General features: G+C 41.6%; 1 protein-coding gene across 1 annotated transcript in view; it reads right to left on the bottom strand.

The window, feature by feature from the left end:
* The window catches only part of itga11a (integrin, alpha 11a), a 40984-nt gene that overhangs the window by 14815 nt on the left and 9448 nt on the right, over positions 1 to 16721 (bottom strand). Inside the window, exons 3-13 of the mRNA XM_084015211.1 lie at positions 8918 to 9030; positions 8320 to 8411; positions 7921 to 8035; positions 7650 to 7777; positions 7261 to 7409; positions 7037 to 7181; positions 6457 to 6622; positions 5982 to 6052; positions 3601 to 3745; positions 2595 to 2743; positions 1006 to 1149 (exon numbers count right to left, since the gene is read on the bottom strand). Of these exons, the coding sequence (XP_083871337.1) occupies positions 1006 to 1149; positions 2595 to 2743; positions 3601 to 3745; positions 5982 to 6052; positions 6457 to 6622; positions 7037 to 7181; positions 7261 to 7409; positions 7650 to 7777; positions 7921 to 8035; positions 8320 to 8411; positions 8918 to 9030 (1417 nt within the window). The remainder of the gene's footprint in view (positions 1 to 1005; positions 1150 to 2594; positions 2744 to 3600; positions 3746 to 5981; positions 6053 to 6456; positions 6623 to 7036; positions 7182 to 7260; positions 7410 to 7649; positions 7778 to 7920; positions 8036 to 8319; positions 8412 to 8917; positions 9031 to 16721) is intronic.

Genomic DNA, 16721 nt, shown 5'->3' with positions numbered 1-16721 from the left:
CACCCTACTCATATAGTGCTAAAATGATTAAAATAAATATCTACGTAGATTAAACATAAGAGTCTCCAGCCACGCTAGCAGCTCTGTGAGGCTGCAGGTTCACAAGATGATCTATTGTTTGATCAATCAGATATTAATAATGCTCAATCAGCTATTCTAGTGAGGGGCTATCCGGCACGCAGACATGAAACATGCTAGCATGGTTAAAAAGCAAGAGTACCATACATGCTCAGTGCCAATGAAAATGCATTTCTTTTTATGAAGTCTGGTTGGAGAATCACGTTATGGATGTGTAATATTCATGGGATCCACAGGGACACATTTTTGAAACCAGGGTGTCCAACCTTAAATGGTTTTCCAGAAAAATATTGTTATGATAAATCTAACGCAACCACCTGAATCAACCTCATCATGACTGTTATTGCCGACAGACATTTTGAATTAGGGATTTCTTTCTGTTTGTGTTTTGCGTCTGACTATTAAACTTGGCCTCCCACCTGTGATGTGGTTTGGGGCCACACCAGATATTTAAATGCCTCTTCCATGCCTGCTCAACGGCTTCAAAACAGCTAAAGACATTTATTATTCCAACGAGCGACACAGACCTGGATCACTGGGAAATTTCCTTCTATTAAAAGAGACTTCTCGCCTTCAAATGGTTTGCTGGAAATGGCTTCGGAAGGGGCAGAATACCTTCCCGTTGAGTTCATGCTACACATCCATGAAAGTCTGCACACGGGCATGGCTGCATTTGATCTGCTCATTTGATCTGGACACGGTCATGTGTCGAATGTGTACTTGCAGCATGCGAGCGTGTCAACTGTGGAGCTGGAATGCAACTCTGGTTTGGCGAAGTGTTACCGGACACTTCTGGTGAGGAAGAAATTACTGGGAATGTCTGGAGTTTTAACAGGTGTTGACCCACTTCTGTGTCAGAAATGGATTCGTCCCTGTATGTGTCCCTCCTCTGAAGATTTGCTGAAGATTTTAAGAGTTTATACGCACCAGCTCTGTCACTCTGTAGATATAGACCTTTCCCTTCTCCAGGCCTCCGCTGAAGAACATGGGTGCTGCCACCAGAAGGTTGTCAGTGATGCCGTCTCCATCGATATCCACGGGTGCAATCTCACTGCCGTAGTAGGAGCCAATCTGAAAGAGATGTGTGCATCACGTCATTCTAAAATCTTGATTAATCCCTTCAAACCGGTTGATAATATGCCCTGAAATTGTTTGTTGAACTACATGTTGTCTGCTGATGATCTGGCGTGGCTTATGAACTTGATTTAGAATAAACAAATGGGGGGTTGTCCGTGTCGTGTGGAAGCATGTGGTCAGAGTCCTAATGATTACGTAGATGCAGACTGTGAGAGCTGTTGGGATCAGCCACTGGAGTGGATGGAACATCATCTGTTGGTTTTCAGATTAGAAACATGTGGCCATAAAAAAAACCTCTCTTTTCTCAAGAATTGCGAGATCAAGAACGTTTTCTGCAGAAAAACATCTGCTGTTCTGGACGAGCTGTTGCTGACAAGGTACAATGTTAGCTGCTGCAGGATCACTTCCTCAGGCCTGCAGCCTGTGAGGAGTTGCCAGTTATGAGTGTAGCGGCCATTAACACGCACAGCCACATCCCCTTGAAATGATGATTATTTTTAAACCTAATGCTCCCGATATATGCTTGCACCATCAGTGCAGCATGTTGTGTTTATGTCATTTGGACTGTTCTATTGCGGTCAAATTTCACAATGAAAATCCTTTTAGCCTTTCCATTGAAAAATACTGCATGTCATGATCATTTTTCTGGCCATTTTGTCTTCTTTTATATGGTTATGAATTGGAATAATTCTAATGTTTTCCAAATTTAACAAAATATTCTGGGTATTAAAATGTCAAAAACAGAGAGAAAGAGGAGATCGATCCCAAAATCTGACTGAAGCAGCGTCCCACTGCCAGTCGTGTTTCTGGTTTTCATGTTAAATAAAACCAAACGGTGCAACACAGCCAATAAACTACGATAAGCTTCCTCCATTTTAGGCTCTCCGGACTCTGATCTCTCAGAGGTTTGCACTCACAACGCAGCTAGCTATTGATCAGCGATGCAAATTTGTGTGTCAATTAAAAGTTGAACTTGATGGGAAAAAAGACCCCAGCGAACAAATCCAATGACTGCAGTGATTCCATTTGGTGTTTTAAATGCAGGGCACGTGGGCCTTAATTTAATTTAACCTTTTAAAAAGTTTAATGAGCATACTTTCCAATTTAAAGCCATTAAATATAGAATTAAAAAAGGTCAGACATTAGTGCCCCCCAGTGGTAAAATTCCAAACATCACTGTGGCAGACACCAATGTATGACATGAGAATAATTTGTAAGAGGCTACTGTTTAATCACATAAATCCACTTAAAGAGTTTTTAAAGTTTAATAACCAAATGAGCTGCTGCTAGATTTATCGATGAAGTGCAAGCAGTCTTTTACAACAATGTTTTACGACATTGCTTGATGCACTGAAGCACTCGTCCAAAGCAGACACATCTCTGTGCGCCTGGCCTGCAGCTGATAGACTTTTTGGTCAAGTAGAAGGATGCTACAGTACCTGCTGGCCTTTGAGGGAGTGCAGGATGGTGAGGTTGCCCGAGTTCTTCAGAGTGAAGATGATGACTTTGCCGGTGTGGTTGAATCGTGGAGCGCCGGCTACGAGGAGACGACCGTTTCTGGCCGACACCACGGACGTCACAGTATAACCTGGTTATGTAAAACACACACATTAATTCTGCCATTAATTCTGTCGATTGAGACCAAAATAACCCATGAACGATATTACTTGCGACGTTCGTAATTCGATTTTTCTTCTACTGACTATGAATCTGTAAATCAAGTAAAGTGTGGTAATAAAGTTTTCTTCCACGGTTTGAGTCTACTAAGAGCGTTTTGGTCTGACATTCAGGTTTAATTTCATAGCACTGATCTGCATGACTTAAGGAAAAATAGTAAAACTTTGCTATTAGAGTTAAATCTCAGTGAGCGCATTCAGTAACACAGAACCGAATGTCCTGGTTTCTCAGGTTTCTCAGATTTCTTCTTCTATTTCGTCTTTTCCCACTAAAAATTCCACTTAGGCCTCGTATACTTTTCCACCTTCATCGCTCATCTTCATACCCTCTTTTTTTCCCCCACAGCTTTAACTTTCTCCCTGGCTGTCCAAAATTATGCTTCCACCTCATATTACTATTGAGTCTAGAATGGCGTCCATTGGCAGCCTGGTGGATAAGCTCAGAGACAAACCACTGATGGCAAAAGCAGAGGTCTGTGGTGGTGGAGGGAGCTGGGGTTGGATACGGTGGGAAGTACTGGGGCAATGGGTACACTTAGAGACGGGCTGCAGCTAATACAGTTAGCGTTAAACCGCAGGTCTTCTACCGGGACGAGATCATGTGAATAGAAACAAAAGGCTGGTGGCTGTGGGAGCAAATGTTATAAATGGTGTTCAAGCTTGTCTTTGTATTTTCTCTGCATTTCCCCTCCCGCTATAGACCCATCCATCACAATCCGGTCTGGGTTTTTTCCACTCCGTTAGAAATGAATCCTCGAGCGTTACTCACCCAAGTAGGCACCGTGGTTTTTGAGCTCTTCAGGGAACTCCTCTGCGTAGGAAGACTTCGGCGGGACCACCTTCCCCTGTCGTGTTTCCTTCAACACCGCTCCGTTCCAATCGTAAGCCCCGACAGCACCCACCACAATCCCGTCCTGGAAAATAAAGAAGACATATACTTTAGATTTATTTTTATACTTCTACATTTTTCATCTAAAGCAGCATACAGGCCAATGTCATTCTTAAGAAAAAGTGCCTTTTTTTCTTTGATAGATTATGACCAACATTTAATAAAATATAAATTTACACAGCTCTGGTTTACTCCATTTCTCCAGTCATATTTGACATTGAGAATCCTTCTCTCCTTTTGAGATACAACATATATCTACTCCAGCTTACACACATCATAGAAGTTAGTTATCCAGGCTCATATTTGTTTCATTCCTTTGGTTTCTCTATTACTGTCGCAATGACAATGTTACAAGAATGTAACCGGACAAATGTCTTGTGCCTGGTTAGGAATAAAAGATGACACAGACTAACTTGTTATCCACAGCTTACAATTTTAGTCGAAATCAATGTGGCTCATCAGCACTCTAGCTAACATTAGCATAGTCCAACTACTAACATCTGGTTGCAGGGCCTTATGGTTATTTTAATTATCGATGAATGTGCTGATTGTCTTTTATAAATTAGAGTTTCCATCAGTCCGGGGTGATGTCATGCAAATAGATTCAGTTAAACATGATATAAAACAGAGAAAAGCACAGCCACGATAAATCTTCATCCAAAACCCCGCTCGTCCATACTGGATTTAAGACTTCTTCTTTCCAGGAATTCATGACAACTACCTCATCAACAGTCACAAAAGCAACAGTGGAACATTTTCACAGAAAAAATCACAAACCACAAAGAGAAGTAAGTCTTTAAAGTCCATTATAAAATCACGGCTGAATCTTGATCAGTGTGCAATTAGCTGCAGACGCAAGCAGCGATTTTCTATCTCTTCGGTTCACCCTACTTTGTATCACTGACACTCTAATTACAGGGTTACTCTGCTTAACGAGCTCAGTTTTTTGTTTTTTTACCGTACACAATATGCCGACAACACATTTTCCAGCGTTGGAGCATATGCTGGAAGGCTTGCGATTCCTTCCTGAAAGATGGAATTGTGTGCTCACCACGCTTGCACTACGTCACTCTCCGACAGCAGCGTTACGCCAATGTGGTTGTCTGTTTGGGTCAGAACGGTCTCCATGGCAAACGCATGAAACCCCAAAACAGTTCAACCTTATAAACCAGTGACCTATTTCTGCTGCAGTCGTATGTACAGCCATGAGCCTCGCTGTGGTTAGGAAGTTGACTCTTTATTGCATGGGAGAGGGGCAGATTTGTGGCTGTGCATAAACATGCAAAAGCGTATTGACGATACACATATTTTATACAAATCAAACAAAAAAGGGACGTACAGTGTATTCTATATTGCGGTAAATACAGGAATCTGTTGAGCAAATGAGATTCAGCACCATTTAATCACAGTTCAGCAAACAAAACAGCAGGCAGAGAAACTGCTATGTATGCTGATGCATGAAACGTCTATATGGATAGGATATGACATAAGCAGCCTTCGGAGTTGGCACGTCACATTTAGCGAAACCATCTGGGCTTTCAGTGCTGTTTTTCTCCTTTAAAGTCCCGACATTCTTTCCAATAAGTTATCCTACTCTCGACACTCAGGTTGTTGCTGCCGAGCATCTCTGGAATCTGGCCCCGTGGACAGACTTTCCAGCCATTCCTGCCACCCAGCTGCAAATTCTGCTGTATATTTATTTTCATCATCAATGGGATATATTTAAATCCTCCCTTCACAAATCACACGGGGAACTGGAAAATCAAAGTGGCAGCATTGGCACTAGTCCAGCAAGAGAGAGAGGAAGAGAAACCATTTGAATTGGTAAGAAACAGCAGGTACAGTAGAAGGGAGGCGTCTTATCTCCATCTTCTGGCTACGTCACCCTTAAAGTCATCACACCTGCAGCTATCCGCTCCCAGATACAAAAAGTTAAGGAGGAGGAAAAACAATCCAGTCTGCAGCAGAACCGTCTCAGCGTCTCACCAGTATGTTTCCCGGGGGAACAAGTGGTGTCTTATTACCAAGTGAAGTGGAAAAATGGCTGTCTCTGCTGTCAGGGGCTCCTAAATCAGGATGACCTAAACCTCTGGGGCCCACACAGCAGGCACTCCAGGGGGGAGGGGAGGGTTGGGGGGGGGACTGGAAAGCGATAAATGGCAGGTTGTGGGGAGGAGTTGATGATGCGCCAGAAATTGAGAGCGTTGTTCTACATGTTGACAGATAATATGAGGCGATGTGGTAGCAGACGTCAGACTCACCTCGACGTAGTGCGTGGAAAATCCAGCCTGAGACATCTGGAGGCCAAACGCCGTCCCGTTCTTACTGGTCCCTGCGTAAACAAGCCGGTCTTTTAGAGTTCAAACCACTATTCAATTCTCAGCTACTCATTTTAGCAGGCTGCAATAAATAATTACTTTCATGACTGATTTATCTTGTTAACCCCTTTATCATTTACAAATTATCAACAAATGATTTCCCCTTTAAAGAATCACAAAGATAATTTTCCACAGACCAAAGTGACCAAATTGGTTATTTTATCCAACCAACTGTCCCGAAACCAACATTTGTTATTTACCATGATAGAAAACAGAGAAAGTGATTTATTTTTTTTGTCACTGTTGCTCTGAACACACATTTAGTTGTTTTAGTTATTTAAGAGGAATGCACTTATTGTGAGTTATTTTGGACAAAAATATCTGACAAAACATTGTTGTAATGAATTCCTTGCCAGACCTTCCAAACCGAAGATGCGCTCTCCGAGTGCGTCCACAATATCCTTCAGTGCCGACTCATCGGTCACATTGAAGAAGTGTTTGTCATCCGGGTCGCTGGCAATGTACTTGATTTCATTGAGGAAGGCCTCAGGGTTGATCCCACGACGTTTGTAGTAGCCGAGGACCTGTGAGGATCAGATTAAACAATGTTTCGGCACTCACATTTTAAAAACACGTTTACATTAGTGCTCTTTGAGGAGGTTTGACATGATTTAGGTTTTCTGCACCAATGCCAGCGCTGTCGCCAAATTCCAGTCGGTTTTCAACCAAATGACCTCAGTGGATGGATTCATGTGTGCCATTAGCTGCTCCAGCAGTGGCCCAAACCGAAGAAGCATGTGGTTTGGAGGACATCATTTACACATTTCACTACACTTATACAGCATTTGGAGCTCTTCAGGGGCTCAAGTGATTTTGGCTTCATTCTTCACTGAACTCCATGAGGTCACCTTATTAATGTTTATGGTGTTTTAATGGATATGTATGTGCCATCAGAAAGCAATCAATCAAAAGGTAAATAATAGTTCAGGTGGACTCACGGCAATGGCGTAACGGGTGATACCATCCTTGTCACTGTCCTCGATGGCTTGCTGGAGATCCGCACTGTCATGTGACTCTCCGTCGGTTATCACTATCATCACCTTCTTGGCGCCTCGCCGGTCTCCTTGTTTGAAAGCCTCCGAGCTGTGCGAACATGTTTGATATGTTCATTAAGGCGAATCACAGAATGGAGGAGGAGTAAAGTAGTGCCGATCATTAGTACCGTGCTACGTTGATGCCAAGAGCTGTGTTGGTCTCCTCGCCGCCTCGCTGGTCGATGCTGCGTGCTCTTTTCACCACTTCCTCAACAGATTTGTAGTCGCTGAGTTTAAATTCATGGACCACCTTCTCGCCATACTGAACAACTCCAACCTGTGTGACGGCAATTATCTATCACAATTCGAGCTCTGTCTTCTAGCAGTCACCTAAAGTAATGACTGAATATATTATTCTCTTGGCATAACTTTCATGAATATATCACAGGCACATTAAAGCTGCCAGAATTTGCGGAGATAAAGAAAATACTTTTGTATAAATAAACCAACATAATATCCAACATAAACATAACCAATTATCGTATCTTCTTGCAGTATTCCTTTCTTTCTTACTCACCTGTATTTGACCCGGTCCAATATAGAACTTCTGGAGAATGTTGATGAGAAAAGCCTGCACTTCATACCAGGGGTAGATGGAGTTTGAGCCGTCCAGAACAATCACTATGTCCATATAGGTCTCGCATCCTGAAAAACATTTAAAGAAGAAACTCAAATCATGAGCGCACACATGGCGAAAACAGATGTTCATAAATGAGGAAATAATCCCGATTTGATACAAACTGTCCATGAATGTTTGTCAAACAGGAAAAAAACACTTGAAGGCTTACTCTGAAAGGCCGGCGCAATCGTTCTGGAGAACTTGAAGCTCGAGTTGACTCGGGAGCATATGCCAGTACTGTAGTAGGAGCTGCCACACTCATAGGACCAGAGCGGCCCACAGGCCTAAAAAATACAGAAATATAAAAGAAAGCATTTATACAAGCAGCATCATTGACCTCAGCATATTATAGAAAGCTAGGTTCATGCTCTCAAGAGAACATCCGTAGGGAGAGCTGCAGTATAACTACTGTGTAATCAAAAGACAATCTTGTGGGATGCTTTTTTTCCATTTTGACCATCGCTATTTTATTAAATGTGTTCTTACTTACCCGGACGGTTCCGCAGCAACAGACCGTTACTGTTATGCTATTTGTCAAGAAGGTAATGGCAACGGGTGTTTAACTCACAACAAAGCTGTTGTCTTTGGGGTTCGATGTGAGCGTCATTCCCAGCCTCATCTTGTCCTTTCGCTCCGACACGTTGGTCAGAGATATCCTTCCTTGAGGGAAAATCAATCTCACTGAGAGGCTCTTGGATGCACAGACTCGTATACACATAAATACATGCACTATCCTTCGGAGACCAAACAGAAGTTCCACCATCTGGGACTTTGGTTTGTTATTGCTGTCTGGGTAGCCAAAGCAGCGTCTCCATCCTGAGACCTAAACGTTTACTTGTGCCTTTCCTAACCAGCACCGCACACGTGCAACCGGTATGAAGAAGCATGCGGTGAGATGTGCGGTATAACACACATGTGGAAATGTCCATAAACCATTTAAAAAAAAATTGTAAAAGTGTGGAATGATTGGTATGGTACCCACACTTGTGTCTCACACATGCCACCATGATGTTTACTGAGACACATGCAGAAAAAGCGTGCTGGCACATAAACACTTATACATGCATACATCCAGATGTTTTACATTCAGAATTATTGCGGTTATTTGGGTAGAGTATGGTATGATTCTCTGGTGAAACACTGAGTGGTGTTTTGTGATACTTTACCTAAGTTAAGCTTGGAACAACTGTTCCCATTGGTTCGTCGGCTCAATGAACATTTATAAATATCCCCCGTCTGGTAAGGGCCATTCATTTCATACGGAGCACCCACTAATAACCTGCAATGACACAAAATCCCAAAGTTAGTGCCACAATATTAAAAGTGTGCTTTACACGATGTCTCAGTTGTTATTCATTGTCTGGAAACAGTTAACTGGTGACAGAAGAGCAGGACTGAAAACAATCTTTTGTTCTATCTGAGAGTCTTTGTCTGGCGTCTAAACCTCTGAGGAAATACGACAGGCTGTTAACACCGGTGACCCACAGAAAAACACATGGGCTCACCTAGAGGGTTTTAAACGTATATTTATCCACGGATGTTAACCAAGCATGTTTAATTATGTCCAGCAGCACCAGACTTCCCATTCATAAATAGTTCCACAGAGTCTCACCCAGTAAAACCAGACAGCTCCTGCAAGTCAGATCCTCAAGACACAACGTTATTTTGCATTAACAAAACATTAACATATATTGCACATAGTACATATATGCCCGTGTATACTGCCAATATGGCAAAGTGTGTGCCAATTTCTTACTCTTCCAATGTCCCTGTACAGCTTTGAGGTAAATACAACAGCATTGACTCTCCCATCAATCACTGCCGCAATGATGCTCTAATTGGGAAACGTGAAGGAAATAACAATTTAATTTTCTGAAGAATGCTCAATCAGAGGACTTTTGTCGTCATAGACACTTATAGTATTTCCTCAAAGCGTAGCCTGTTGGAGTGCTGGACATTCTTTTCACATGATGTAGCGTTTGTGAGGAGTCAGTCCTGCACTTGACTTCCCAGTGGGTTTCCTCTGTGGGGTCAGTGTGGTCTTATAAAAAGTCCCTAAAAGCTTTCAGATGGCTTGATGTGTTGGAGAATATAAAGTCGTCAGGCGTGTTTACTTCAGGATCGATGGAGGGCATAAAGGGCTTCAGAGGGAGCCAGAATTCACATGCATGTCAGAGATACAAACTCTCCAATGTTCAAAACGAAAAGGGGCTTCGAGCCGTTTTATTCATTATTGACGGTCTTCAGAAAAGGCCCATAGGGTTCCACACTATGTCTTGTGATGTGTGTTCATCATTTCTTATCTTGAGATAAAATGCCTTCCTACTTGTACATATCAACACTGTCACAGTCACAAGGCTAATTGTCCAAATGGCCTCAGGTTTTCACATATATGTCAACACATACTTGAACTTGACATCAGCTCTCTCTGTTCCATTGGGCCTTTTCTACATTGTACATACAGTACAACCCATGATACAGTATAAAGTATTAAACCAGTTGACCTAAACCTTAAAAAGATTCACATGAGCATTTACAAAAAATACAGAAAACAGCACTAATAACACAGTATAACACCTCCAGCTCTATTGTATAATCTTAAGAATAGACCATACCTAACATCCTGACAATGGAGTAAACTGTCCTCATAATGCTTTCAATCATCATCAAATCTTAGCAATAAACTCTGTAATTTAGCGTTAGATTTAAATTAACACTAAATTAATAAGTATAAATCACAGCAATGGGGCCTGAGTGAGAATCCAGTTAATTGATTGTGTGAATGTGAGCATGAATGGTTGTCTGTCTCTACATTTCTATGTGTGACCTGTCCTGATAATGGATGGATGGATTTAAATTGTTCTATAAAAAGGCAGAGAATGAGTGAATAAAAAGCCAACTACAAATCATTTTGGATAAAAGTGCTACATAAATGCAACATTTTACAATTTACTCGTTGACTAATTCAAATATGCCATGGGAATTTGTAAACTAATCACATTCCTGGAGAAGCTTCAAGATGGTCAACTAGGAATTTATACAACTCTGCTGTCCAAGTGTAAATCACAGGGAAAGTAGCGGGCAGAGGAAAATTCCCAGGCGAGTGATGCCCCAAAGGAAAGACACTTGACACCACTTTATAGCAAAAGCAGACTGTGTCCAACCTCCCGCGTGGACTTCTAGGTCAAAGTCTAATAAATAAAGAAAGACAGATCTTCAAGTTTTAGGATTTCGAGGTCAGCTTCATGATCCCCCACCTTCTTCAAATCCCCCCCAAAAACATTCTTGGTAACAGAAAGGTGTAACTCAATTATAGAACGGCATACGGTTCGTATGAAATAACAGGATGTCTATGATTTCAGTAGAGGTTAGGCATTTAATAAGTATACACTTGATTATTAACAATGCATTTGATACAATGTATGCATTTGTTGCAGAACACATTACTTCAGACACAAAGCCTGTATTCATCATTGCAACCACCATTAAACTAATCAGGTCAGAACAACACCACCACTAGATATGCAACCAACCAATCAGACGTTTCTCCAAAACAGTAATGCCTTGTCCAGAAATCTTTTCTGTCTTTCTGTACGTCTTATGAGCACAGCCTGAAAAAGGCATTTATACTTTGCACTCGACCAGAACTTTAAAATGATTCAGCTCAAATGTCAAATGGTTTCATCTGCTTGTGCTATAAAAGCCATAACCCTGCAATGTACTGTAAAACAGAGCATAACTGGTGCATAGAGCTCATCACCAGAAGGACTATGGCCTAGCAGGGATGAATAAAGTCAAGATTGCATGGAAATTGAATATACAATTTCATGAAAACTGGGCAAACTCCTGCTGAGGCAGACCATGCGATAAAATAAAGTCCCAGAACAGAAGCGGACCTTGTGGTGAGATTTGTTTTAACCACTGTTTCCGGGATCACAAACAAACTTTCAGTCTTGAGTTTATTTTTTTATGTCATGTGGCAGGTCATCTTTATATGCAAGCTTAATTTAGGGCAGCTATACACGAGATGTGTGCTATATTAAGGACACATACACATTAGTTCTGATTTTGACATTTTACAGCTGCGATGTCGGACAAGAGGAAATGTTGTTCAAACAGTCCATCAAAGAGCGACTCATATGGAAGTCAGCTTCAGTGTTTTCTTTTTAAAGTCTCAAAGACTCTGGAAGTCATTTTGACCAGGATGTCTTCACCAAAACGGCTCATATTTCTAATAGCTATTAATATCATGATTATGACTTCACTTATGGCTGTCTGTTGGCAAGAGGAGAAACTGCAGCACAAGTTCAGGTCAGGATACAGCTACCTTGCTGAAAAGGGACCATTGTTGCCTCCGACTTGGACGCCCGTCTCTGGACCTCCTGAGTTACACCAGAAGCTGTTCAAACAATCATGTTCCAGGGCTCATTAGGGTCGAATCCTAGCCTCGGTGCATCCTCACTGGAGGAATGGTAATGACACTGGAAGAAATAGCTTCTACCCAAAATGAATGCGTGGACATATTCTACAATGGTTACCGGGATTTTGGGGTTTTGAGGAAGCGCCATCCCAAAGCCCAGGCTGTCATTAATGTGGTTATGTTTTTTTCATAGTTGGAAGGAAGAGACGAATAAGCTGTGAAACCACATCCCTGCTCCAAACATGAGCGTGCTCCTCCGATGTCACGACTCCCGCCTGGTCATCACATTCCGTTTGTCGTCATTGACTGGATATGTGTTCTTTTGTTATACTGCCTCATAATACTGAGGAATTGTAATCGTAGTAATGATCATTTGCCAAGGATATTCATTTAGCGTGTCTACTTCACTTGAGAGCATTGACCAGACAGTGACATTTAAGGTAGAACATGCTTGTTCCTTTAAGTTATTGTCCCACAAAGAATGTTGCTCAAACAATGAGCTGTCTAGGTCCCATTATAAAGATGTATATATTTTTTTTGCAATGCTAGTGCTAATATTTGTATGTCAGTCCATCACTTTCCTTCATATCTAAAAAGGTATTAGATGGATTGGATGAAATTAGTGTGTCCGGCTTTCATTATAGTCAATCTAACAGGGAGCTATCCTCTGACTTAAATGTCGTCTAAACAAAAGTCAATAAATAGAATCTGTTTTCCTAACGAGCTCAGGAGGCGCTAAAAACACTTTTCTTTGCAGCTTCGTGAAGGAGCTTAAGAAAGGCAACAGGATTTAAGGTCAGTGCTGAAAGACTTCACAGACTCCCTGTGGTTCTCTGTGGAGCTGAAGAGTGAAAGGTCAGGTCTCCACTGAGGAGACTTGGTACAACTGTAGAAAAATAAACAGTGGGAACAGAACGGGGGAGGCTTCTGTGGCGCACGGCACAAGAATGCAGGTCAGTGTATCCCATCAGGTTTAAACACCTCAAGCTCTTTGGCAATTGGGAGGTGAAGTGGCCTCCTCCCAACTCCCCTAAGAGTGTCCGCTCTTGCAGAGTGTCTCGAGCATCACAATGCTCAGTCGACACGTGAGGAAATTACACATTCTTGACCTTTCCTCAACTTGGTAGCTCCGTCAGCAGTCATGGACAGAACCTGTTAACAGACCTGACTAAGATGTCTCAACTCCTTGATGTCTCTGAAGCAACAGCAAAAACAAGTGAGAATATTATTTTTTTCCCATGTCAGTTAAATATCACATTTGGATAAGTGAAACAAGTCTTCTATACATATGTTTTTATACAGATACACAAAAGCTCTGGTCAAAAACTTGCACACTAGAATCAATAAAAACTTAATTTGGTCCTCAAAGAAATCCTTTTGAATTGAACTGGATGCCTATCTTACTTAAGTTTCGGGCCATAACAAGTTTTTTTTTTTTAGTCCCTTTCCAGCTGTGATCCTGTTTCTATCCAAACACAGAGCTCACGGTTTCGTGAAAACCGACTGGAAAAGTTGACAGCATCGCAGTACAGATGCTCACAGGCAACATCAGTAACTGTAACAATTTAAATTGTCTCAAAGGCTCAGTTGAGGTGAAACCACTTGAGGGGAAAGTGAAGGTTAGAGAGCTAAAAAGGCATACATGGTCACTGACTGCATAGATGGTCTATTGCAATTTAAAATGAGCCTATCACTCAAATGCCATCCATCCATCCATCCTCTACCACTTATCCTGTATTCAGGGTTGCGGGGGGGCTGGAGCCGATCCCAGCTGTCATTGGGCGAAGGCGGGGTACACCCTGGACAGGACGTATCACTCAAATGCAGTTCTCTAATTGAGAAACGTAAGCATGAAGTCCCATTTGTAAATACAGCGAACACAAGCTTCAAACCCAGACGCAAACCCAGACGCAAACCCAGACGCAAACCCAGACGATCAGCAGAAATGGCCCCCCTGAAGTCACTTGGTGAGCATATGTTCCACTGCAGAGTGGCTGTCTGGCACTTCAAAGATGCATTTTCATACGCTTGAAACCAAAAATAACAGACTCCGTCCTAATCAGCATAATTCATCGAGTCATCAACACATTAATCTTGGGGGAAACAAATACAAATTCCTCTCAAACCTCTTAGCAGACACGCATGAAAATGGGAGTCGTGTGGAGCCAAAGTCATCATTTCTCCACAACAAAGCATTGCTGATCTGGAAAAAAACTGGATTAAATTACTGTATCAAGTACTGAATCTTGCCATTGGGTGTGAGTGAATTCCTATACTTGTTTTCACTCCACACATGCTTTGTAAGTTATTTGTTTCATTGCAGAAAACAATCTGTCAAAAATGTTTAATTAAGTGCAATCATAAAGTATAATTTTATCTATAAACGGTACATAAATGAAGACTCGCTGTAAGGACGGCCTATTTTTATGTTATAGTATGTTTACTTTTAATTAAGTAAATAATCTGAATACTTCCTATAACGGTCTGATAAATAGTGGATGGTCCCACTGGTGATAGACACGACGATCCTGAACATGAAGAGCTAAGATAATGAGCGTTCTCACATCTTTTCCAGATCCTGCAACATTCCTGGGTACAGCTGGGAACTGTCAGACGATGCATCGCACACAAACTCCCACAGACACAAACACAAATATACTCGACAGCTTGAGTTTGCTGCATGCAGCTGTGTTGTCTGCCGGGGAGACGGACGAGTCATGAGCAAGGCGTTAACAAAAACGGGAGAGAGTCAGCAGTGTGGGTCACAGAAGGTTGAGTGAGGCAGTATACTAAATAGCCACAATATCGAAACGCCGCTTTATAACATTAACATAGAAAAATTAAGAGGCATTTACAGAAAACTTTTCTTGTATCATTTTCAGCACATTAGTGATCTTCCACACTACAAATAGTGTATTGTATTGACCTTTTAAATTCCAGTAGTCACGGTTGCTTTGACTGGTAAAGACGTTGGATTTTACAGTGTAATCAACTCTGAAAATGACATGTGCAGGAGGAATACTTTGGCTTCCATGAGCCGGCAGCTCTGTTTACTCTCCAAGTTTGTCACCTTGTCACTGGCCCTGTCTGTACAACAAGAACACACACGTTTGCACTCCCCAGACTGTAGCTTGATTTGCATGAAAAGACCAGAACCAACAATGTGTTTAAATACTGTCCGACTGTGTGTGGTTCCTTCTGAAGATATAAATCTGGAACAACAGGATGCACTTTTTTTTAAAAGAAGTAGTTTTTGGCAAATGACACAATCACAATTAAAGTGTGTATTTATTGGGGATTATTTTAATACATATTTAATATATTAGTGAGCGTTTATGACAGTGACAGGACATCTCTCCGAGTGAGACAGTGTGACTAACTGATGTCTTTTCAATCGTTCCTTGGCTGTTCCAGGGAGTTTTTGGCTCAATACAAAGGAACAAGCCACATCATGATTTGGCTCCATAGACATTGTTAGGAGGACCAATCGATTGGTTCTGGTCTTCTCACAGGCTTTTGTTGACAATAATAGAGAAAATGAAAATCAACAGACATCACTTAACCATCACAAGCCTGAGCTGAGCTTGATTCTATTCCTCCTATCTCAAATAAACTCACCTGCAATTAAACTTTAACCCTAAAATCTTTAGTCTAAAATCGGAATGCTTCAGCTTCTAGCTTTGTTTACTTGGATGCTAGAACCAGACTTTGTGATCAGTGATGACATAAAGCAGCAGAATATAGTGATTTCAATCCCATGTGAAATATTCTGAAGCTTCTTTATATGAATACAATGCTCTTTTCACACACACACACACACACACACACACACACACACACACACACACACAGACACACACACACACACACACACACACACACACACACACACACACACACACACACACACACACACACACACACACACACAGGATGGATAACTTGGGAAAGTAAACCCTGCTGTGAGGCATTTCCTATACACTGGTCCTATTATGTTAGCAGAGAAAATCACAGCGCTACGTTTAGAATGACACAATCAAGCTGGTCTTTGAGAGAAATGATGACTGATAAAATCTTAATGAACTGTAGCCCGCTTCTACCACAATGTTATCAGAATAATCAGATGACCACAGACAACGCTTATGTTCCGCTTATGTTGTCACTGATGTGAGTATTTTCCTGAATCTTATGAACTTCATGGTTGAGGTTCCCCACTAGATCGTTGGACGCTCATTACCTGGACACACGTTGTACCCAGTAGAGTTTGGATCAAGTTGATGTTAATTTAAAAGGTAGTTATTGAACTGGTACTTGTAAAATAATGACAATAGGATCCTAAAAGGCCCAGTTTGAGTCCAGATCCATGTATGTGATCATGATTCTGATGGCAAAACACGGCAACATTATTGTGAGGGATGATTTTACTGCTCTGGAAAGGTAGCACAGCAGCAGTCGTCGCACAAATAAGGTCAACCGTAATCCAGCATCTACGTAACAACGTACCAGCAATGTCAGTTCGTATGTCTTTAATTGGCCAACACAACGCCCTT

This window comes from Eutrigla gurnardus (assembly GCF_963514095.1).
Source record: "Eutrigla gurnardus genome assembly, chromosome: 1".
In the NCBI taxonomy this organism is placed as follows: domain Eukaryota; kingdom Metazoa; phylum Chordata; class Actinopteri; order Perciformes; family Triglidae; genus Eutrigla; species Eutrigla gurnardus.
Note: the sequence above shows the minus strand (reverse complement) of the source record. Positions and strands in the feature narration are given on the sequence as shown.